Raw genomic sequence first — 22,008 nt, 5'->3', positions numbered from 1 at the left:
CCGAATGAAAACTAAAAGCTATAGGATTTGACCCATTGTCTCAGAGGAGCCAGACCCTGCCTCAGCACCGTGGGGTTCGTAGGTGGTTATTGCCTGGCAGCCCTATCTTGTAACCACACACAGAGCTCATTAGCAGCTGCACTGCTCCAAAAGGCTCATCTGCATCACAAAAGACATCATCTGCTGAGCATCTAGGTGCTATCTCCTCGATAAAGTATATCGGAAACGTAGAAAAAGTTTGCACACTCATTTCTTTGTAGCCACTGCAGTTCTGGAGTTCCAAAATACTCATAGGCAACAAATAAGCCTCACTGCCCGTCCATGTAATAGCACTTCAGACACTCCACAGCCTCCCCTGCTGGGATAAAAAACTGCAAACACACCCAGATTCTTCTCTTACATATCCACATACATGCACAGACACTCTCCCATTCACATTTTTATTACCCACCTGCATCATTTTCCAATGGAATTGCATCTTTTATTACTTCAGGCACCCATTTCCGTTCACACTGTTTCCCTCACACAGGGCCTCCTTAATTGAGCTGCGTAGTTTATGAGCTGCGCTAATTGAGCTGCATAGCTCCACTGCTGAGTTTCTCTATACCGTACCAAGCAGCACACGGAGCGCTGGATTGGTGCCGCCGGAGTTACCAGCTCCGCAGGTTGAGGAGCACTTTAACCGTTCCGCTGGATTTTTCACTTGGATTTCTGTACGTTTTTCCCACTTTGCAATACCCGAATGGGTTGAAATCCGCTCTTGGCTTAAGCAAAAGCATTTTAAAGGGCAAATTAATTAAACTATTGACAACAGCCCAAGTAACCCTTGTATCGCATCCCCGAACTTACCCTAGGAAGGCAAAAGCAGCTACTCCCACGCAGAACTGCCTGACCACAGGGGACTGTTCCCAGAGGTGCTGCTGGTTAAGAGCCAGATGCCTTTAAAAGGGTCCTAGAAGCAGGAGGGAGAAGCAGGATTGATAAGTAACCGTGAGGACAAGCTGTTCTCAGCTTGCCAAGAGCTCAGCAATCGGGGCTTGCCCGCTGCCGAGAGATGCGGCGTCTGGAGCCAAGGCTGGCTCTGCACAGCATCCAGCTGTTTCTTGTCCTAATTAAGTCTATAGGTTAACGGTGATTATTAATATTAAACACCCACCCTCTGAAGCTACTAATGAAAGCAGATAATCCGTAACATAGACCTGCATTTAAAATTAATACAGGCGGTTATGATAACTTCCAGGAAAGAGAAGCAGCACGCACCGATCCGTGCGCAGGTTCTCCCGGCTCCTCGGAGGTGCCGCAGTAAGAGCCGGTTTGTAAAGAACACTTAAACATCTGGGGAGATGCTCAATGAGCTTATCCTCGTTAACGCTACGCCTCGCCGACGAGCACGATGCTGTGAAAGGCAAACAGGAGGAACAGCATTCCCACCAGAAACTCCCATTTCAGTAAGAGCATCAGAGCGAGGTAGTGGCAGAGATTTGGAGGCTGAAGGAAACCATTCAGCAGAAAAGAGAGGCAGCACCTCCTGGGACGAGGTATTTAAATGAATTAATATCAGCACTAACATGACTACGTAAATTCCTGCCTAGGACAAAACTTTGTTTGCTAGATTTGCAGAAGAAAGTCTCTATATAAGTAAGTTCCATTCCACCCAGTGCTTTTCCAGGCTCTGCTCACTCAGCACCTCCTTTTTAATTTTCTTTTTTTGGTTGGTTTGGGTTTGTTCGTTAGGTTGGGTTTTTTGGGGGGTGGTACCGTTATACCTGTTGTCTTATTCCTCAAGTATTTCCCCCATAGCCTGAGCACCTCCTGCTCCATAGGCAACAGCAGGGGCTCCGCTATGAAACCCAGTCCCTGAATTTCCAAAACTTACTGCAGAGAAACCAAAAACTTAAACCAACAGTCTCTATAACACAGGTTAACATCTGATCCTTTGCATCCAAAACATGGTTCCCAGTTTTTCCCCAGCGGGTCTGAACTTATCGGATAGCGAGGTCTACACCTATCACAATCCAGTAATGGAAAATATAGTGTTCACCCTTCAAGTCCAACTCAGCAGGAAACTGATTCAATTTTGCTGCCCATTAGGGAGAAAAAAGCAAAAAAACATTAACACATTCTGAGATAAATGGTATTTCGGATAACTTTAATCTTCCTTTGGAAAGGTGTAAACTTATCACCCACTTCTACATGAAGAACTCTACATGGTACCCAGAAGGCTCAACACCAAAACAGCTGCATCACCCTCTAACTGTATTGGGGTTTTCTTGTTTTCTTCCTCAGCAGGACTCATGAGGTGAGACAAGAATTTAGGCTGAGGCCTGAAATTCCCATATCCAGCCTGACTTAAGCCATAAAGATAATCGTCTCCTAATCATCAAGCTAGATTGCCCCGCTAGTCTTCTTCATCAGACTCTAAATAGATGTTCCTCTCTCTTCTCAAAAGAATTAAAGATAACGGACTGGACTCAACCTCATTACAAGAAAGACATAAAGGTGATCTCGGTGTTGTAATACATAGAGACTTGCAAGAGAAAACAGGTTGGTGTTCTAGAGTTAAAACTGATAAGAACTGTCAGCCTTACCTGGAAGTTTTCTGATGCTTAAATAAACCTTCAATTCCATATTCTCATTCATTCTTGCAAAGAAACTCTTTCCTACTGGTTGCCGTAATAATGTCCTGAAAATAGAGAGAGTGAAAAAGAACAGCATTTTCCCATCTAAGTAACATCTCAGTTCCATTTATCACGTCTCACTAACAGAAAAAAAACCCTGCAAAGCCTTTCTGAATATCTTTAAATGTGACAAATTTCATTAGCATTATTTCACTTTAAAACTTATAAAATCTACTTGAAATTTGCAGCCTCACAGTACCTTCACCCACCCTACATCACGCTCCCAGAAAAGGCTTCGTTTCACGCATACATACAGACCAAGGACTTCTTTATTTTAATGGCAACGCAACAAAGAAATTCACTTAATGACAAGTTCTTGGACTAATGTATTATTCATTTTGTTATGTGACAGCAGAACAAAATTGTATCCATAAATATATAATGCTGTACACCACTTCTTAATGTAGTTCACATTTATGAAATAATTGGCTGCCTTTCACCACATTATGCCCTCTTTATTCCCCTTTTTTTAGGCGGATGTCATACAACGAATTTCATGACGTGGCAGATGCACAAATTCCAGAAACAGAGGCAGCAACTGGCCTGGATGAACCTATGAATTTCAACCTCTGTTTCTGAAAATGTTTTCTAATCTCTGAAAGTATTTTGGAGAGAACTCTACGTTGTTCTTTCCACGTATAAATTGCTACTTTACTCCTATCTCCTTACAAGTAACGTTATGTATTTTCAAATGTGTTAACTCATGTGTGATCATCTAATAATCAGCACACTTATGTTCATATATTTAATGATACATAGGGTTTTGACTTGAATAATAAAAATACTCATCAAGGTCTATCAGTGCCCTCAGAGCACAAACACCTTCCAGGTTCTGTTAGCAGTTTGCTCAAATTTTGCTCAAAAACTGTTACAAGGAGCATTTGTGTATTATTTTACCTGCTCCAGTCACCTGCCTGGTCTCTCCAGTTGCTGCCCTTTCATGCTTCACGTTCACATCCAGTTCTGGGTTTGGTACCACACAGGTTACTTACACCAAGGGGGTTTTCTTCATGCACCGGGGAGGTGTAGAAGAATTCTCTTCATTCCTGCTGCCAGTGCAGCGCTTCCCACAGCACAAACAGCTCCTTCCAGCCTGTTCCTCTCTTCTGCACCAGCCACGAGACCCCATTCTGCCCACGCAGGTGAGGAGAATCCCGCTAACAGGGTCTGTAACAACAGCCACACCTGAGCATCTCCACCAAAACATCGTTAAGGCACTTAACAAAACCTGTTCCTTCCGCAAGGCTGTGCCACTAAAAACATCACAAGTCCCCACGCTTTCGCCCACCAGCAACAGATGAGTCTCATGGACATAAACAGGGAGTTTCGGGGTGCCAGACAAGCGCTGCTCAACTGCCAAGACCAACACTGCATTGGTGCTTGAGCAGCAATTAAACTACAACAATGCAGACACCCAGAGCCTGCCTTTAACCGCTCTCCCAACCCTGTGTTAATTAGCTAGGCTGCAATAACGACAGAAATTATGAGCCTGTATAAGAATAAAAAGTAAAATTCTATTAAAAATTCAGTAAATTATACAACACTCTTTCCTATCAAAATATTTTAAAATATTCATGTCTGAAAGCACACATCCCATAAAGATGCCGGGATTGTTCATTAGACTCCTCTGTATGGCAGATCGCTAACGGCTGCTACCCATCACATTATAATGTGGCATTTAAGAGCCACTAAGGCCTGGCCATGGAAAAGCCACCATGGTGCTGAGCAGGCGTCCAGTGCAGAGCTTGGGCTTGCAAAGGACACATCGGCCTCATCACCGGGGGAAATGAATGTTTGGGGGCCCCTGCACCCAAAACCTCGCTTGTTTCCCCCCAGGGCTGCTCTGCATAGGGTACACAGGCCTGAAAGTGATGGTTTTGGATGAAAGGCGGGCAGCACCAAATGACATAACTGAGTCAGCCTCAAAAACAACACAACGCTTTGTGCCGTGTGCCGCTTCAGGTACCTTAGAATCATTTTGGTTGGAAGAGACCCTCAGGATCATGGAGTCCAATTGTTAACCCATGTGGCACTGTCCCATGTCCTGAGAACCTCATGTCCGTCTGTCCAACCCTCCAGGGATGGTGACTCCAGCACTGCCCTGGGCAGCCTGTTCCAATGCCCCACAGCCCTTCGGGGAAGAAATTGTTCCTAAACCCAACCTCAACCTCCCCTGGGCAACTTGAGGCCGTTTCCTCTCGCTGCATCACTTACTACACACTCAGCTCCCTCAGCCGCTCCCATCACACTTGTGCTCCAGCCCCTCACCAGCTCCGTTCCCTTCTCTCAACTCCCTCCAGCACCTCAAGGTCTTTCTTGCAGCAAAACTGCCCCCAGGATCTGAGCCCTTTGTCTGCACGTTGGCTGCTCCCCCCACCTTGCACTCGAAAGGCAGGAGCAGAATTACCGAGCTCCATGAGAACCGCCGCGGCTGCTCGCTCCCTGTGCGTGGCCGCACCCCACGCCAACGCGTGGCCGGCTCCATCCCTCGGGCTCCGCCGCCGGCGGGAGGCTGCGGGACAGATGGACGGACGGACGGGCGGTGAGCGCGGCCCCGCTCCGCCGCCCGCAGAGGGCGCCCAGTCCCCGCGATGCGGCGCCTGATGGCGGCGGTGGGGCGGGGCGGGTAGCCCGTTCTTCCCTCCCTCGGTCCTTCCCGTCCCGTCCCCACGCCGGGCTGGGCGCCGGGGGCGTCCTCCCGACCGCCTCCAGCCGCGGGAGGGTTACGCCTTCCCGGTCCGCAGGCTCCTCCGTGCGGCGGACCCCGCTGCGGTCGGGGCGGCGTGCGCGGCGCCGGGCGGATCGCGGAGCGGCGGCAGCGCTCGCCAGGTCGGTGCCGGCCCCGCTCGGGCGCGTGTCCTCGCCGAACCCCGTCCCTGCCCGCCGACCCCTTTCCTAAAGCCGGGCTTAATGATCGGCCCGTTAACGTCGCCTTCCTCGTTCCCGGGGACCAAGTGCTGGCAGCGTCCGGCGCTGCAGGAGCTCCCAGGCTCGGACCCACCGTCCCGAGGGACGGCGCTGCCCCGGGGATGGGGCCGCGGTACCTGCTGGGCCCTCCTGGAGAAAGGCTTTTTTTCCCTTGTTCTTTTTCTTTTCTTTTCTTTTCTTTTCTTTTCTTTTCTTTTCTTTTCTTTTCTTTTCTTTTCTTTTCTTTTCTTTTCTTTTCTTTTCTTTTCTTTTCGTGTTTTGTTTTGTTTTTCCTCTTTCTTCTTTTCCCTTTTCCCTTTTTCTTTCTTTTTTTCGTTTTTCTCTTTTAAATGTTTCTCTTTTTTCTCTTTTTACTCTTTTCTCTGTTTCTTCTCTTTTTCTTTTTTCTTTTTTCTTCACTTTTTCTTTTTTCCCTTTTTTCTCCTTTTCTTTTTCTTATTTTCTTTTTTCTCTTTTTCTTCTTCTCTTTCTCTTTCTTTTTAGAACTTTCTTCTTTCCCCTTTCCCCCCTTTTGCCCCCTTTTGCCCCCTTTTGCCCCCTTTTGCCCCCTTTTGCCCCCTTTTCCCCCCTTCCCCCCTTTCCCCCCTTTCCCCCCTTTCCCCTCTTTTCCCTTTTTCTTCCTTTTTTACCTTCCTTTCTCCGCTTTCCCCCCTTTTTCCTTTTATTCTAAGCTAAGCGGGAAGTGTTCTATGCGAGCTGCGTTGGTTTTCTAGTTAAAATGTGCTCATACATTATCACTCACAATCAGGAGTGTGTAAAAATCGATGTAGAGAACAGCCGGACCCAAAATACAACGGCCAGGTTAATATTGGGGAGCATTTGAAGAAGCCCTGAGTTTACTCCTTAGCTTAGCTCCACTTCTTCTTTTCCCCGGGAGTCATTAAATCCTGAGTGCTGTACAACCGAACATCCTTTTGGATTTCAGGCTGTTATTCGCTGCTATTTAGGGAACTTGCAAATGTGCCAAACCCCATCCTCACACATTTCTACCAGTGTCTTGCTTGGCATCGCAGCCGAACACACGGATGCTGGGGAGGCAGCGGATCTGTAGTTCCAGGGAAACCTTCCTTTTCCTCAGCCATTCTTTGGAAAGCGTATTTCACTTTTAAGCCATTGAATATTTGTTTGCACCTTTTTACTCTAGAATAGGGGATTAAAATAAGAAAAAGAGTGTCCAGACAGGAATCTCAAGCTACTGCTTCCTTATTATTAAATAACTTACACCGTAGCGGTTTTATTTCTTGCTAGACAGACACTAAAGCTTTTCAGAAAGGTGTGATGTCAAGGTTCCAAGTTAACCGTTCTGTGAAAATAATACCTTTACTGTGATTTTTCTGAATGGTAGCAATTGATATTTGGGCAGTAATCTAAGAAACAATCTGAGGTTGCAGGCAAGGAGTTGTTATAGGAACATAAATCCCATTTTAATATTAATTTCCTTTCCCTTCATTGACAACTATAGGAAGAAAATAAGTGTCACAGCAATCTGCTTACGCTGTTTTCAGGTGGGAAGTGTTTAATGGAACCATAGAAATGAAAACATTCAATGCCAGATTCTATGTATCTGGGGAGGGAGCCGTCTGCACTGGTCTGGCTCAAACACCATTATTTTTTTGAGCTAAAAACACCGTTATAACGCAGTTCAGTGTCAGAAGATGTGGCTGATTTGGTGGAGGGCATGTCCTGATGTGTCAGAGCCAGCCTAAGTGCGAAAACAGCTGAGGATCCGACACTGTCACCTTTTGCCTTCCCAGCCAGGGCAGGAGCGGCTCAGGTTTTGCGGCCGATACATTTAGTTTACGGCATCCAGTTGTTCCAGCTGCTGGTGGAATTACTTGGTTTGGTGATAGAGCCCTTATTGGGAAAGAGCATTTTGCTGAGGATTTAAGAAAAATAACAAAATACGGTCACAAGGACTGGCAACGCGGACTTTATCCTGCTGCGTGAATGTGGAGTAATAACAACCCAAGGGTGTCCACGCGTGCTTTAAATGTGTTGAGCGTGTTGTGTGGCAGGAGGCCAGAGCTCCAGTCCGCTGGGGAGTGTGAGGGGCCACTCTAATTCCTACCACGTTCAAACTGTTTGGTTTTCCATGGTAGCTGCGGGGTTTTGGACCAGGGTGCAGCACCAAATCGGGTGGTTGAGTCTGAATTGCTGCCACATAGTCCTTGATCTTAGAGCTTTTTCACACCTGAGTCCAACTGCAGTTCTGATACTCAGGCATGGTTTTAAATACCATATTTAACCTCATTTTTCAGACGTGGTTTTAAAATACCTTATTTTTTAACATCTGACATACACTACTCAGCTTTAAATGGGCGTTTTGGGATGAAGCTTAACAAAACGTGTAAGGTTTTTGTTACCGTGTTTATGAATGCTTGAAAGCTCATACCTAAAAGCTGCCGAAATAGTACGTGTGCTTTGATGTTTCTCCCTTTTTAGTGGGTGGTAAAACTCTGCCCAACTCTAGAGTACCAGAATGGCAAAGTTACCTGAAACGTTACTCATAACTTTTCTTTTAACTTTAAAAACTATTGTCCAAGACGGCTACAAAGTCTGATAACTTCCCCAGTATAAGCTGAATGTATCTAATAGGCCAAGGTAAATTCCCAGTGTATTAATATGTTCTTTTTCTCTGGCTTAATTGGTTTAGGTCCAAGGATGACAGCTCGCTGGAGGGGCAGCCAGTTGCTGCAGAAAACCTGTCCCGGCATTTAACACCACAAATACCTGGAGTCTGACGAAAGGGAAAAGCAAAGCGAGTCCTAACTCTGTGAAACCTCGGCAAGATTTGAGAGTGGTTAATGAGAGGGTTTATTGCCAGCCCTTCCAAGCCCTGCCCCAGCTGTGTGAAGAACATCAGAAATCACTCCTAGGGGGACGCTCTCATACCTCAGTATTACTTCTCCGTCTCTTCCCAATTTGCTGGATATCTGAGATGTTCCAGAGGGTCTTCCAAATTTTCACCATCTACATTTGGCTTTAAATACTAAACAGGTGAACCTACTACTATAGCACTACTTTTTAATTTTTCTTTTCTTTTTAAACAGTTCACTTGCTCTGTCTTTTTTTGTTTAATTGATTTAAGACTCCTGTGCATGAGGAATTATTAACCTTCAGAGGAATTAAATTGTACTGTTAGGTTTCGTTGTGGGGATTTTGGGGTGGTAGTACCCTACATTTGCCTTGTGTGAGTTCCTCATGCTTTCTGTCTTTGCTCTGGGTTATTAAATAGTGCACACTGTGTGACAATGTTGACTGACCGGTCAGGCTGATGGGCGAGCTAGATCAAGTAGAGCCTTTCTGGAATCTGAGTCATACGTGACTTATTTTTCATACTGTTCTGCTGAAATTACCTACATAGAAAGCAACATCATGTTTTTTAAGCGTGAGCAGAGCGTTCAGAACCCGGGCTGGTGCCATTAAAGAAAGTTCTGTTACTTCATTGACGTAGTGTTGAGCGTGAAAATCAGAGTTTTGGTCCAAAGTGCAAATAAATGGCTGGGTTTCCTTTCCCTGTAGATTGCTGGCAGCTCAGTGTAACTGGCAGTCTCAGCCTAACAAAACCTCCGACTAAAATGCCGTGGTGATATAAATCTAGGGCGCTGCATATTCATCAAGAGCGAATGATGGACCACAAAGTATTTTCCTTTCTTGGAAGTCTCCCTTCTCTTCTGTAAGCGATAAATATAAGCAAGCGTTGCACAGTTAATGTCTTATTCACACTGGCTATATTTATTTCTTCGCATTTGGCAGGTTCGTTTATGAGATTGGAAATAACTGTGATATCGAGCATCCGCCTGGATGCAGAGGCCTTTTCACAGAGGATATTCAGCATCGGTAAACGGATTTGCGGATTTGCATGGGGTGAAAATGGAGGCAGAAATAAACTTCTGAAATCGGATCTCGGTCCAGCAATGACGGCTTCTCAGCTGCACGCACACGCTTCCAATATCTCGCCAGCGGAGAATAGGAGATTGTGCATAAATGGAACACCGTGGATTTGGCATCTTCTGGAAGAATGCGTGGAGAACGCGTGGGAGTACTGGAGCGTTGTCACAGGGCTCATTTCCATTGTCTGCTTTCTGTTTGCTGCACTACCGTAAGTTTAAAGTCTTAAGCAGCCCTCAGATTCCAACATGACTAATCTTGCCTCGAGCCTTTTTCAAAAGCTGCCTTTTTTTTTTTTAAATTTTATCTTGGATATGTTCCTCTATCTGCATAATACAGATATAATATGCCAGAGAAGCATGTTGTTCATGTTTGCAACAATATTTGGTGGTTGACAAATGAGCTTGATGTACTGTTCTGTTGTACTGACTTGACACTAATCTCTGCCACTTAGAGCAAATGAGAATAAATCACCTCTTCCCTCTTATCTCGTCCACCCTGAGATGTGTGCAAGGCACACTTGCAGCAGAAGCTGCCTCTGTGTTGACTGAAACCACATGCTTTGTCACCAAAACTCCTGTCCCGGTTCCCGCCGGCGAAATTTGGGCTGAGAAAAGGTCAAAACAGCCCATGCGTTGGCACTTTGGTGGTGCTAAATCAGTTGCCGTTTGGTCGCTGGCACCGGCTTCGGGTTTCACATACGTAGGCAGGAGATGACAAAGGAAAAGTAGAAATGCTCCCAGCAGGTGAAAACGCCTGAAACAAAATGGGATCGACTCCAAAGTCTGGCCCTGTAAGGGGGATGTAATTTACCCAACTAGTAAAAGGGCCATGGAAAACCAGCAAAATAAACCCGCTCTTAGCGGTTGAGCTTCAGAAATATTAGTTGAAATATTAGTTGAAAGGGGGCTTTACATTAAAACTGTCACGTTGGTGAGCATGGAATTCATCAAGAGGTGTCTAATGGAGTCGTGTTTGGGATTGCTTCCCAGTCCCCGCCGTGAATCTGAATAACAGCTCTGCAGTTTAGAGCCCTAAGTGTCCTTGTCAGCTCGTTTAGAAGCTTCGCTCGTTCTTAGCCCTTCTATGAAAAATAACAGTGCTTTTCTTATTTCAGTATTTTAAAGGCTGGTGTTTGCAGCAGATGAATGTAAAATGCTTACGGCATAGTTCTGGTGTCCAGAAAATGGTGTTTCAGCGCAGGCCACAAAAAAGGAGCAGTAATGAGGTTGTGATTTGAGCCGTTTGTTAGGTCAGAGCGAGGCGTGGTGAGCGACGGCGCTTCCGAGTTCTCCTTCACAACCTGAGTGCAGTTGCCGCGATGGGTCTCTTGTGGTTCGAGTTTTAATCTTTCTGTATTCGGATTTTGAAAAATGCACTTCCGAGCTTGTTAAATGTCTTTTTCCTTGTTGTGCAATTTGTGCCAGTCAAATTTGCGTCGCCTATCGGAGCGGAAGAGTGGATCAGGCGCTGTCTGCGGGCTTTCTGCTGTGTTGGATAGCTGGAGATCTCACCAGTTTCATAGGCTGCTATTTAACAAATCAACTGCCAATTCAGGTAATCCGTCAATACAAATGCTTTCTGATTTATGCTTTGCAAACTCTCTCTAGGACAACTTAATATTGCACAGCAAAGTACATACTGGGAAGGAGAATAGCTTTGTATTCTATTCCCTGGTGTACCATCTACAAAATAAGTCATAATTTCCCAAATATTTACATTGATACTGCTATGTGTTATAGCACCCATTGCACACTCGTAATTAACATTTGCTGGGTGTTACTCGGTGAATGAAGTGGGGAATTTCCAGTTAAGCTTCGCCTTCAGAATAAGCTTGGAGAGCACATAGGGCTGGAAGGAAGCTTTGTTGTTAACTTGTCATAGATCAAGCTGTTCCGAGGTTACTACTCTTTAAACTTTCTTTTTATAGGAAAACTTTATTAACAAGGTGTTGTTTGTCCGTCTCAACCACAACAACAAGGAAATAGCAGCTCAAAGCTGTTAGCCTCTGACTAGTTTGAAAAATGTATTTTCTTCATTAAGGGAAGGGTTTCTCTGAAAGGAACAGTAGTTGTCAACGCTATATTACAAGTGTCTGGAAGTTTCTTGTCTGCTGTTTTGATTTTTGACTCTTAATTAAAAGAGCGAGAGGTCCGTGGCGCCGCCCGTGGTTTCCACAAGCTGGGGATGGACCCAAGGGTGGACAGATTTGTCTTCTCTTTTCCAAGCTGATGTGCGGCGCTACCCGTTCCATCTCCTCGTTCCATCTCCCCATTCCATCTCCATCTCCCCATTGTGAAAAAGGGGAGAGAAGATGCCACCTTTTGTCTTTTTGAGGGAATAGACACTGCTGAGCAGTTTCCGAAGCGCTGGGTGGAGCGGAGTGAAGCTTCTGATGGGATTTGCCATCTGCCCAGGCAGGAATTTCTGCTGCACGCCCTGGAAAACGTCCAGTTACTGCGGCTGTGTCAGCAAGTCCCCATTGCACAAGGTTCACGCTGCGTTATCTGCAGCAGCCGAACTTGTTTTGTACTGGAAACCCTTGCTTTTTGCCTTTTCTTGTCTTTTATTTGTTGGCAGTGCTTTGGTTTTTGTCATTCACGTTGTGATTATGATGCCGAATTTCCGTGCGGTTAAGGTATTTGGATCTGTGTGCATACTGAACAAGCCAATGTGTCTTCTCTTTCAGATCGTCACTGCCGTTTTTTACGTTAACATGGATATAATCATGATTTCACAATTTGTCTACTATAAGCTCAAGAACCAGAAGATGACCAAACGTAAGGTTTTTCAACAATTAAAACGCTCTCTTTACTCTGATATTTTCTACAGCATTTAAATAGGGTTTTTTTTCAGAGGGGTCAACAAACAGAGTGCGCGAATTCTGGTTGACATCGTTAGGCCTATTGCTTCCAGTTTTCTCATCCCTTGTGAAAATCCTGCCCTTTCTCTTCTCTGCCTTTCTGCCCTTTTATTTTCTTACCCTCATAATATCTGTAAGCATTTTCCACGTAGTTCTTTCAGTTTAGATAGACGTGCAAAATGTGGTAGTTTTGTGAAGGCTGGTTCCGTTCTTTAACTCACTCCATGGTTACTACATCTAAAATACATCTAAGTCGAGAGCAAGCATTATTTCTTTGTGTGGTTCAGTTAGTTTCCTCCATCGTGATTGAAACAGGACTTATAGCATAAAATAACTTGACATCTTCCTGTGTTGTGTTTCAATATGGCTAAAAACGTATTAAAGGGGAGAGAAATGAGTTGTGCTTCGTAAAACCCTGGCAGTAGTTGGATTAACAGTATTCAGCCTACCAAAGGACTCCTGTTTTAAGGTAGGAATCTCATTGTATGGAATAAAAAACATCAACTCATCAATCTGAACCGAAAATGAAGAGTAGCGAAGAAAATCCATGGTGCGGCAGAGGTAACAAAAAGCTGAAGTGAAACAGATGCCTGCCCAGTGGAATAAATAGGGATAAAGCAGATTCATTCAATATGGAACCGATAATAAGCCTGGAGACATGTTTTAGGACGGGTTTTAGGAGAGGTTCTTAGGGACATGGTTTAGTGCTAGAGTTGGGTTATGGTTGGACTCAATGATCCCAAGGGTCTCTTCCAACTGAAATGATGCTGTTATCATATTCTATGATTCTAGCCCAAACCCAAGGGGTGCGCTTGACATTGCTACCAAGGAAAAGACACGTGCAGTCGTACCTTTACATTTACATATTTATATTGCCAGCAGAAGGTAACCTTAAATCAACAGCAGATGTTGTTTTTCAGCTGATTTGTTTGTTTGTCATCCTAGGCAGCAAAAGCCTGAAGAATTTCTGTGTGGCGTGGGTCGTGGTGTGTGTGGCACTGTGGGTTATTTTACCCTCGCGGATGTTACTAAGAAACCGAGAGCAGAGGAGAGTAATTGAAAGAAGTGATGTAAGTTCTTACCCGCTCCCATTCCGAAAGAATCCCACCCAAAAGCCTCTTGAAAAGATGGTGTATTCTGCGCTTTAAAGAAACTTGGATGACGTTTTTAACAATGATTTAGAAATCATAAATGTGGCGCTATGTGGGTGTTTTAACTACGGACCATACATCCCAAAATAAAGTTATAAAATTGCTGCTTTTACCAGCTTCCCGTGTCTCAGGCCGATTCTGTCCCGTGGGTCCTCAGGATGTGCTGCTCTGCGGAATGACGGGGACACGTGTTCGAAATGACAGGGACACGTGTTCGAAGTGACAGGGACACGTGTTCCAAATGACAGGGACACGTGTTCGAAGTGACAGGGACACGTGTTCGAAATGACACGGACACGTGTTCGAAGTGACAGGGACACGTGTTCGAAGTGACAGGGACACGTGTTCGAAATGACACGGACGTGTTGTGTTCCTGCTCGTGGGGCATCCTGTGGGCATCTGTAGAGACTGCACGGTCACAAGGGAAATCCATAGAAGGGGAAGGTGACAATTGTACCTGCTGCTGCTGCCGTTGCGGCGGGGAAGTTCACAGCCCATTCAAACAGTTTTATGGCCTTCGTACTAATGGCAGTAAAATAATTGTAATCCGGCAACATTGCCCAGCGGGGAAGCAGCTTATTTTCAAAACACAGCTAGAGCGAGAAAACTAACAACTCTTCAACTATGAAAAATGAGTGTTTTGCTTTCTCCAGACAGGGTGGTTCATTCTTTTTTAGCGGCCCTAGCTACAGTTCTTAGTTTTGGTTTGAATTATTGTGCCCAGGCTCTTTTAGCAAGGGGACTGGATGGGTATTAGTGTCGTATCCTAAAGCCCGGCTCTGGTTTTGATCTCGGTCGTGGCGATGACGCGGCAGCGTGCATTGTTGTGAGATAAAGGTTAAACCTTTTCTAGCCCTTTCTGGTCATTTGAAGAGCAGCACTGAAGTGCCATGAAAGGAGTTTTGTCCAGAAAACCAGCCAGCGGACTCTCGGTTTAATCCTCTCAAACACCTGAAAGCGTTCTTGCCAAAATACATGTACCTTTCTTTTTCAGAACTCTCTCGATATGATTGAAATGTCAGGCTTCATTTGTGGCTACATATCCTGTGTGTTCTACTTGGGAAGTAGATTTCCTCAGCTGTATAAAAACGTAAGTGGGTTTTTGTCTAAGCAGACGTGTGTGTTTTACAACAGACTCCGAGCTGCTTTACGTGTTGGATTCTCCCCGGCAGCGAACCCTCTGAACTCAAAGCTGCTTTGCTTTGGTGACTCTCAAATGGTAAGAAATAATAATAAAAAAGAGTATTTTCCCCATTCAGAGAAGGAGGGTGAGAATTTTAGGGAAATGATGGTCTTTGGTTGATGGAAGAGGATTGATCGGCAGGGGAAGAGGAGGTGAATTCAGTTGGATTTGCCAGGTATGAGCAGAAACGTTCTGTGTCTGATTGTTGTCACAAGTAGTATCTCCCTTTATTCCCTTTGTGAACTGTTCTACCTTTAGTAACCAATCACGGGATCAAAAGTTAGAATCAGAGGGAAATGAGTTTCGAATTTCAGCTCCTTTTCCACAAAGATGCCGTTTTCCCCACAACCTCCTCCCTATTGTTAAAAAAATAATTAAAAAGACTTGAAGGTTTTGCATTATCAACTGTATACGGACTTTTTGATTGATTATGGGAATTATTAGCTCATTTCTAAGCATATTCGTATCCCACCTTTGCCTTTTCCATCACAGCTGGAATACCACAATATTTTCAAGAAGGTTCATTGGAGACCAACAGATTTCTTAAGACCTAAATATTGTATTTGCTGCTTTGCACTCACATAAAAATGACATTAACCAGAGCTGATTCCAAGAGCTGTAACAATTTCAGTTGTTTTTAGTGGCACGTGCTGGAAGCACCAAGGTCGGGGATCCAGAGCCTGGGAAGAGATGGACGAGAATGACTGAAAGTCTTTGGATGCGTTACAGTACAAAATGCTAAAATTGTTTATAACTGGCTGCTGTGATACGTGTTTTAACGTTTCTTCGGTAAAAATGTGTGTTTAGTTCCGAAGAAGATCGACAGAAGGCACCTCGTACCTGCTGTTCGCGTTGGCCATGGTGGGAAATGGTACATATGGACTGAGCCTTCTTTTGAAGATGCCAACGACTGAGTCTTCCCGGGCGCTCTACTTGTTCCACCACCTCCCATGGCTCATTGGGAGCTTTGGAGTTCTGTTTCTAGACGTTTTCGTATCCTTTTCCTGTTATGAGTTTCTCAGGTCGGGCTTGTCAATCAGAAATTAAGTGGATTTTTTTAATCATTTTTTTAAACTATTCTAACTTGGTCATAAAATCGTAACTTGTTTCTGAACAATAATTTGTGTGCTTTTAATAATCGTAGTTCTTGATAAGAATAACAAGCTTATAGAAAATATCTACATTAAAGCTGCATTGCGCAGGTTAATTTATTTCTATAACTTTTTATAATTTTTATAATAATTTTTATTTTATTTCTATAATTTTTTACTCTTATATTCAGGGGACGTACGTAAGATGCCAGCTGTATATTAGTTATTGTCCGTCATGTTCTTTCTAGATTGAGCATCAGATTTTTCTGATCAAGAAATGAAAAAGCAGGATGTTTAGAGTAAAATTGTACTTCAGCTTTAAAAGCCGAGAGAACAGTAATGTCTTGCTGTTCACTATAGGTTTATAGTCACCAGTCGTGTTACTATAGCTGGTATTTCCACTCTTAAAAAGCATAAGGAGGAAATTTTCTGATTATTTCCTAAAGTAAGAATTTGAGGTTTGTGTCTGAAAACTTGGTGCTTAGCTCCGTGGACTCCAACTACAAAACTGGATAAGATGACGAGTGATTTCAGGCCCGTGCTGAAGCAGATTGCGCTAATCCGTTCCATATTCAAAGGAAGTTCTGTACCCGATTTACCTGGGAGGATTCCAGGAGTTATGATTCCCAGGCATCAGTCTTGTCTTTCTGATTAAAGTAATTTCATAAGCCGCTCCAATTAGGCGAGCGATGGGACGGTGGCCATCGGATGGCCCGCTAAATTAATTGTTGATCAGAACGGCCGTCTGCGTGTTCTGCGTCGTGGGAAGACAACGCTCCACTGCAGTGGAGAGGCTAAACTGCCCATTTTGAAATAAATTGTAGTTTTTATGAGGCAACGCCATTGGTTTTGCGTGAGCAGAATGTCGGGATTTGGGTTCCAAGCCCACGTGGCATTTTGCTCTGTGAACAAAGTGACTCTTCTTCCACCCCCAGCTGGAAACATAAACCAACCAGTGTTTATTTACCTTAAAAAACCCCTAGAATTTGATCCTGATGACCCTTACAGTACGTTATGTGCACATTTGCAGATGCCTTTGTGTGATGGGCTCTGCAAAGGAACTTTAGATATGGGCCACGGGCCTCCCCCCGGCCCGGGCGGCAGTGCCAGCCATGACATTCATCTCTTGATTGGAGTCTGAATCCAATCTCGCTAATAGTCCCCCAGTTCAGATGCTATTGGAAACAGATGCTTCCAAATCAGGTTGAGGAGCTTATAGGGAATCTAGTCGAGTGTATAGTGTTGGTTGAAAATGGATGGAGTATTTGTAATCAAGAGGAAACAAAAGCAGACCTCCTGCTTGGGGAAGCCCTGGAGGTATGGAAGTGGATGCTTTCAAAGAGCTTCGTTGCTGTCTCTTGCCAAGCAAGAAAATCAAAAATCTAACAAACTGATATGTCATGTTAGACCAGAAAATGAAGAACAGGATCACCTGGGTTTTGGAAAACGGGGGAATGAAACCCTTGGTGTCTACACTTCAGTTTACTTGGTTGCGCAATGAGCCAGTTGTTTTCCATAAGTAATGGAAGTGTCCAAGTGTTTGTGAAGTACGACTTGTCCTCCTCTTCATTTTAAGAGGAGTTTCGTAGCGTTATACATTGGAATTGTAAATTGTACACCATTTTATTCTCCAGTAAATGTTTCCTTCCGACTGCTGCTTTGCAGTGGTTGGAGCTCCTCAAGGAACCACAAAGCCCAGGGTTTAATTGGGCCTGAGAGCGTGCCTTGTCAGTCAGAGATGCTAAGTCCAGCTTAGCCTGCTGTAAGGTTCCACCGTGGGCTTTATTAGAGCTCTATTTATGTGCATCATTGCTTAATGTTTCACCTGTACGCAGGGATGCAATATACTACATATTGGAAAATCAGCCCTTAAACTTTTGGCAACAACCACCAGTAAGTTTCCAAGAGACTGAGTCTTGTGCAAGCTATTCCAGAAAACTTTGTCCTTTTCTGTGAGTCACCCTGGTCCCTCCCTCCCCTGGTCCCCCCAAAACCAAACAACTCTGCTTTGGATTTAGTTCAGACAAAGGTTTTTTTTACCTTTTATTTTTGTTGGACATCACCCTATTGTCAGAGAACTGGGTTCCAGTCCTCCACACGCTCTTCTTTTCATTAAGCATAGCCAGGTTGTTACTGCATCGCCAAAGCACATTCAGCGAGAGCCGAGCTGTTGTCCACAGACTCCTCTCTTGCACCTTTTGTGATGTGCAGGACAACCACTTGGAACCTATTATCTGCTTTTAGGAAACACCACGCTTTGTAATTTAATTACGCTGTGCGAAGAATAGAAGCCTGACCTGACAATTCAGCCGGGAGAGTTGCCCAGCCAAACATACAACTTCTCTACGCTCCTGGAAATGCCCGCTTTTGTCTTTAAAACTACTTAGGTTTTTGAATTGTCATTAAATTACTTAATTTAATGACGAAGATGGCTATAGTAGCTCAACGTCTGTCCTAAGCTTCACTCTGAGGGGTCACTTTCGTGTCTCCTCCGCATTGGGCTGTTTGCACACTGGAGGTTTCCCCAGACAGTCAGACTTAAGCAGCAAGTTAGTTCCTATTAGTCTTGGCAGTTTAGTGTTTATTTAAAAAGTAGGAGCAGCTGAGTACATACACTACAAAACCATATTCTGGAAATACGGTTTGATAAGCTCCACGTAGCTTTGGGTTGTGATTTATTCCTGTTTTAAAGCTCGGTTGCGGTTGCCGCAGCGGCGGCTCGGTGACGGCGTTTGGTGCTACAGCCCCACAGGAGGAGTTCAGCAAGTTTTATTCCCATTTCAGTTTCTTCTTCCACCAATGCAACTATTAAGACGTGGGGAGCTGCTCAGCCCCAAGTACAGCAAGGCCTATAGAAAAAGGAAAAGGCAAGAAATTTAAGCGGTAACCATATATGCTATAAAACCAATTTGCTAAGCTCTAAGAAGAAAGCATGCCCCACATAATGCTACAGGAAAGCTAAGGAGTGCTGAGCTGCTGTTCCCAAGGAAGTCCTGTCTGGTCTTTCGTTGAGGAACCTCAGAGGTGCTGGAAAGCTTAGGGAAGGTGGGAGAATTCTTGGGGCTCTGCCTGGGATTTGAAGAATTTCCTCTTTATTCATCCAAACCTCCCAGCCAGCTTTTTATTCTTATTTTTATAAATAATTACATACATTAGCCTCAAACTTCTCACAACCATTGTCTACCGGCCAAGTAATTTTAACTGATCTGAAGTGTTCCCGGTAGAATTCCATATGTCAGATCTCAACTATTTAATTTTTAAAATGGGATTTTGTGTCTTCCAGTAGTGGTGATCCAGGCTCTATGAAAGCTGAGCATATATGAGCGTACGCTGGAATTGTAGAAGGTACCTGAGTGCACAGATGGCCACTTATTTCTGTGTCACGTCCCGTTAAACCTGCTCTAAGCAGATCCTTATGTCGGAGGCTCCGCTTGGCCTCATCTGCTCACCCGCTTCCACCCATCCAATGTCCTCAAAGTCAAAAATTTGAGAGCTGGAATAATTAAGAAAAAGGATAGATGCATACTTACTAATTCTTTAGAGACTAGCAGTATTTTCAATGTTCTGTTTTACAATAACACTAAATAATTATGCCTAATTGCACAATTCTGTGCTGAAAACAGCATTAAATATTGAGTCGTAGCGTGGTCTGCGTGTCGGTGCCTGTGAATATCAAACTGCCTGGAATTTTGCAGGAGATGAGGATTTTGTTTTCCAATCTATCACTAAGAAAAGGTTTTTAATAACTTATCAGCATCCACCCCCAGCTCAGCCCAGTGTTTAAACCACCACGGCTGGACTGGGACAGCACAATGTATTTCATTCCACATTGCTCCTGCATGAACTTAATTCCCATTCTACTGCTAATGAATGAGGATGAGGTAGTAAAAGGTATTTCAATGTGTATTTGCGCCATAGAACTAAAGGGATCTGAAGTTCTGAGCGAGAATTTTTCTGTATATTCCCTTTTCTAGTGTTGCAAGTAAAATATGATTAAACTTTTTTTGCCATAAAGGAGTCCTCAAAATGAGCGTTAAGTAGGATTTGGAAAAGGTTATATGCTAATGTAGAAAATTCCACAGTCAGGATTAAATAAATGGATAATACTTATGCTACAGTACATGAATTAGACACAGCAAGTTTTAAGCTTTCCTCTGCGGACTGCGGTATTCAGAGTCGCTGCCAGAACTAAATGGATGGCTGCTTTTATTCTGTACAGCTGATTTGGGGTTTAATTGAAAGCAAGCGCTGCAAATGCTGCCTCTGGACCCCGGGTGGTTGTTTCCTTACCCCGAAACCCCAGGTGAGCCTGCAGTTCGTGCTCTACGGGCAGCGCAAGGGAAGAGGAGCCGGGTCGGTGGCGCTGGAGGTGGAGCCGCTGCTGGCGGGCGAGGTGGCCGAGAGCCCCCCCAAACCACACCTTGGGTCACTTTGACAAACTATTCCCATTCCAGTTATTCTTCATTATTTATTCCATCATTAATTTGTCGCTACTCATTTGCAAATGACATGCCAATAGTAATATTTACTCTGTTGCTTCAGGCTGGATACATTTCTTTTTCCAGATGTTTTTTTCCTATTTCTCCCAAAGTGTGACACGGAGTCACAGCGATAGGTGCTGTAGAAGTATTTGTTTGACACCACAATACAGTGACTCTTTATTTTTGGCTGAACACGTACATCTAATTAACAGCTTGGCTGATGAGGTTTCCCGTGTGCGTTGAACCCAACCTGGGCTTGCAGGCTGCTGGCTGTAAGATTTGGCCTTTTCTATTTGTTTCTATTTTGTGTGCCTCAGAAGAGAAAACATCCTATAATTAAGTCATTCCCATCATTGATGCAACAGCAGAATCCTGCAGTTGATTGTTGGGCTCATTGCTCATTGGGTTTATTTTGAAGAGTTAAAGCGCTTATACATCAATACCTGTGTCTTCCAAGGAATATAACCTTACATACCATATAACGTTACAAGATACGTTTTCTTTGCAAACTTCTGGTTTATATAAGTATCAATAAAAAGAAATCAGAGCTAAGGGGACTGTATATTGCAATTGTGGGTTTCTTGCAATGCTGTGTTGTGTTTGAAGAAAGCTTTAATAGAATTATCTCAAAGAATAAACTTCTTGTTAATATGTCGTTGAATATATGTATAATTATTTACTCCTAAATTTGTGAATGGAAGGGCTTTTTTGAAAGGTTAATATGAGCTTTTTATACATTTGTGGGCTCGCCATGAAGCTCTTTCCCTTTGATTTCAGGTTAAAGGGACACGGTTTAAATTTTGTTTTTCAAGAATGAAAACGAATATGTAATAAATGTATAAATTTAACTAATGAGCGCAATGGATTGTATCTGAATTGCTGCCAAAAACGCCCACTAAAAACGCTGAGTGGCTGAGCTGTGCGGTGCAAATCCAGGTATTTCTGGAGCATTTTGCAGCTCTGCAGGACACGGGGGGTTTATGTGGGACCCACCCCAGCAGAGTTGGTGGCTTTATTGGTCTCAGTGAGGACTTGACCGTGTATCCCCCGATTTCTGCAGCGAGGTGTCACAAATTAACCTTTTCAGTGCATAAAATAAATGCCATTTGTCGTACCCACAGGTTTATATGCTGTGCATGTGAAAACATCGAACTGGTGATGGAAACCACGACTTCTTAGTTTTTAGTGCAGGTGGAATTTGCTCTTACATAATTTCTTCAAGGATTATTTGCCCTTTTATTGCTATATGTAATCCTATTTGGGGATGTCTTTTTATCCCTGTTTCATACTGGTGCTGACTATAACAGCCAAGTGCAGGGTGTGTAAAGTTACCGTGATTTAATTTGAGATTTTTAATGGAAAAGAATAACTTTTTAAATGTGAAGGAACAGTAGTTATTTATTTTTATATATATAATATTTAGTATGTGGGTGAAGTGAATAGCTATACTTGTGAAAATGTCATTTCCAATTAACTATGTGCCTGCAAATGCACAGAGTTGTTGCTGTTTCCTATCACCTATTAGAATGTGAGATTTCTCATCCGTTTGCTCAGCCCCTATTTTCTCGCAACCAGAGGGAGAAGTTAGAGCCAAGCCCAAATATACCAGGTTAGAGACTAAAGGGCAGATCCTGATCACCTCGATGTTAATCTCAGATGGGAAGTACGGCACGTAGCTTCTATCACAGCTATTCTGGTGCAAAGCAAAGTGTCTTAATCTTCCTCCTTTATGGTACTAATTC

The 22,008-nt window shown here is 43.9% G+C and overlaps 2 protein-coding genes across 6 annotated transcripts in view; one reads left to right on the top strand and one right to left on the bottom strand.

Moving 5' to 3' along the window:
- Positions 1-5,213, bottom strand: part of VEPH1 (ventricular zone expressed PH domain containing 1) — an 83,275-nt gene extending 78,062 nt beyond the window's left edge. For 2 of the 5 annotated variants that reach the window (XM_071812756.1, XM_065844558.2), the window contains exons 1-4: positions 5,086-5,213; positions 3,671-3,845; positions 2,589-2,683; positions 850-952 (exon numbers count right to left, since the gene is read on the bottom strand). The gene's annotated coding sequence lies outside the window, so the exon portion shown is untranslated. Of the gene's footprint in view, positions 1-451; positions 469-849; positions 953-2,588; positions 2,684-3,670; positions 3,846-5,085 lie in introns of those variants that run through there. The other 3 variants (XM_071812755.1, XM_071812758.1, XM_071812759.1) reach the window with 2 other exon arrangements.
- A 157-nt stretch (positions 5,214-5,370) lies between these two features.
- Positions 5,371-20,917, top strand: LOC136105220 (lysosomal amino acid transporter 1 homolog). The gene is made up of 9 exons (XM_065844863.2): positions 5,371-5,507; positions 8,260-8,603; positions 9,363-9,708; positions 10,925-11,054; positions 12,187-12,277; positions 13,306-13,430; positions 14,506-14,601; positions 15,502-15,687; positions 20,089-20,917. Exons 3-9 carry the CDS (start codon positions 9,371-9,373, stop codon positions 20,218-20,220), a joined length of 1,098 nt encoding a protein of 365 aa, XP_065700935.1. The 5' UTR covers positions 5,371-5,507; positions 8,260-8,603; positions 9,363-9,370; the 3' UTR covers positions 20,221-20,917.
- Positions 20,918-22,008: the final 1,091 nt, after the last annotated feature.

The sequence above is a fragment of the Patagioenas fasciata genome, chromosome 9 (genome assembly GCF_037038585.1).
Source record: "Patagioenas fasciata isolate bPatFas1 chromosome 9, bPatFas1.hap1, whole genome shotgun sequence".
NCBI lineage: Eukaryota > Metazoa > Chordata > Aves > Columbiformes > Columbidae > Patagioenas > Patagioenas fasciata.
Note: the sequence above shows the minus strand (reverse complement) of the source record. Positions and strands in the feature narration are given on the sequence as shown.

Excerpts from the sequence above, each read along its gene's own strand:
- LOC136105220 (XM_065844863.2), top strand. The coding sequence starts at position 9,371 with ATGAGATTGGAAATAACTGTGATATCGAGCATCCGCCTGGATGCAGAG. Across the intron at positions 11,055-12,186 it reads CAAATCAACTGCCAATTCAG|ATCGTCACTGCCGTTTTTTA; the intron begins GTAATCCGTCAA and ends CTTCTCTTTCAG. Across the intron at positions 13,431-14,505 it reads GAGTAATTGAAAGAAGTGAT|AACTCTCTCGATATGATTGA; the intron begins GTAAGTTCTTAC and ends TTTCTTTTTCAG.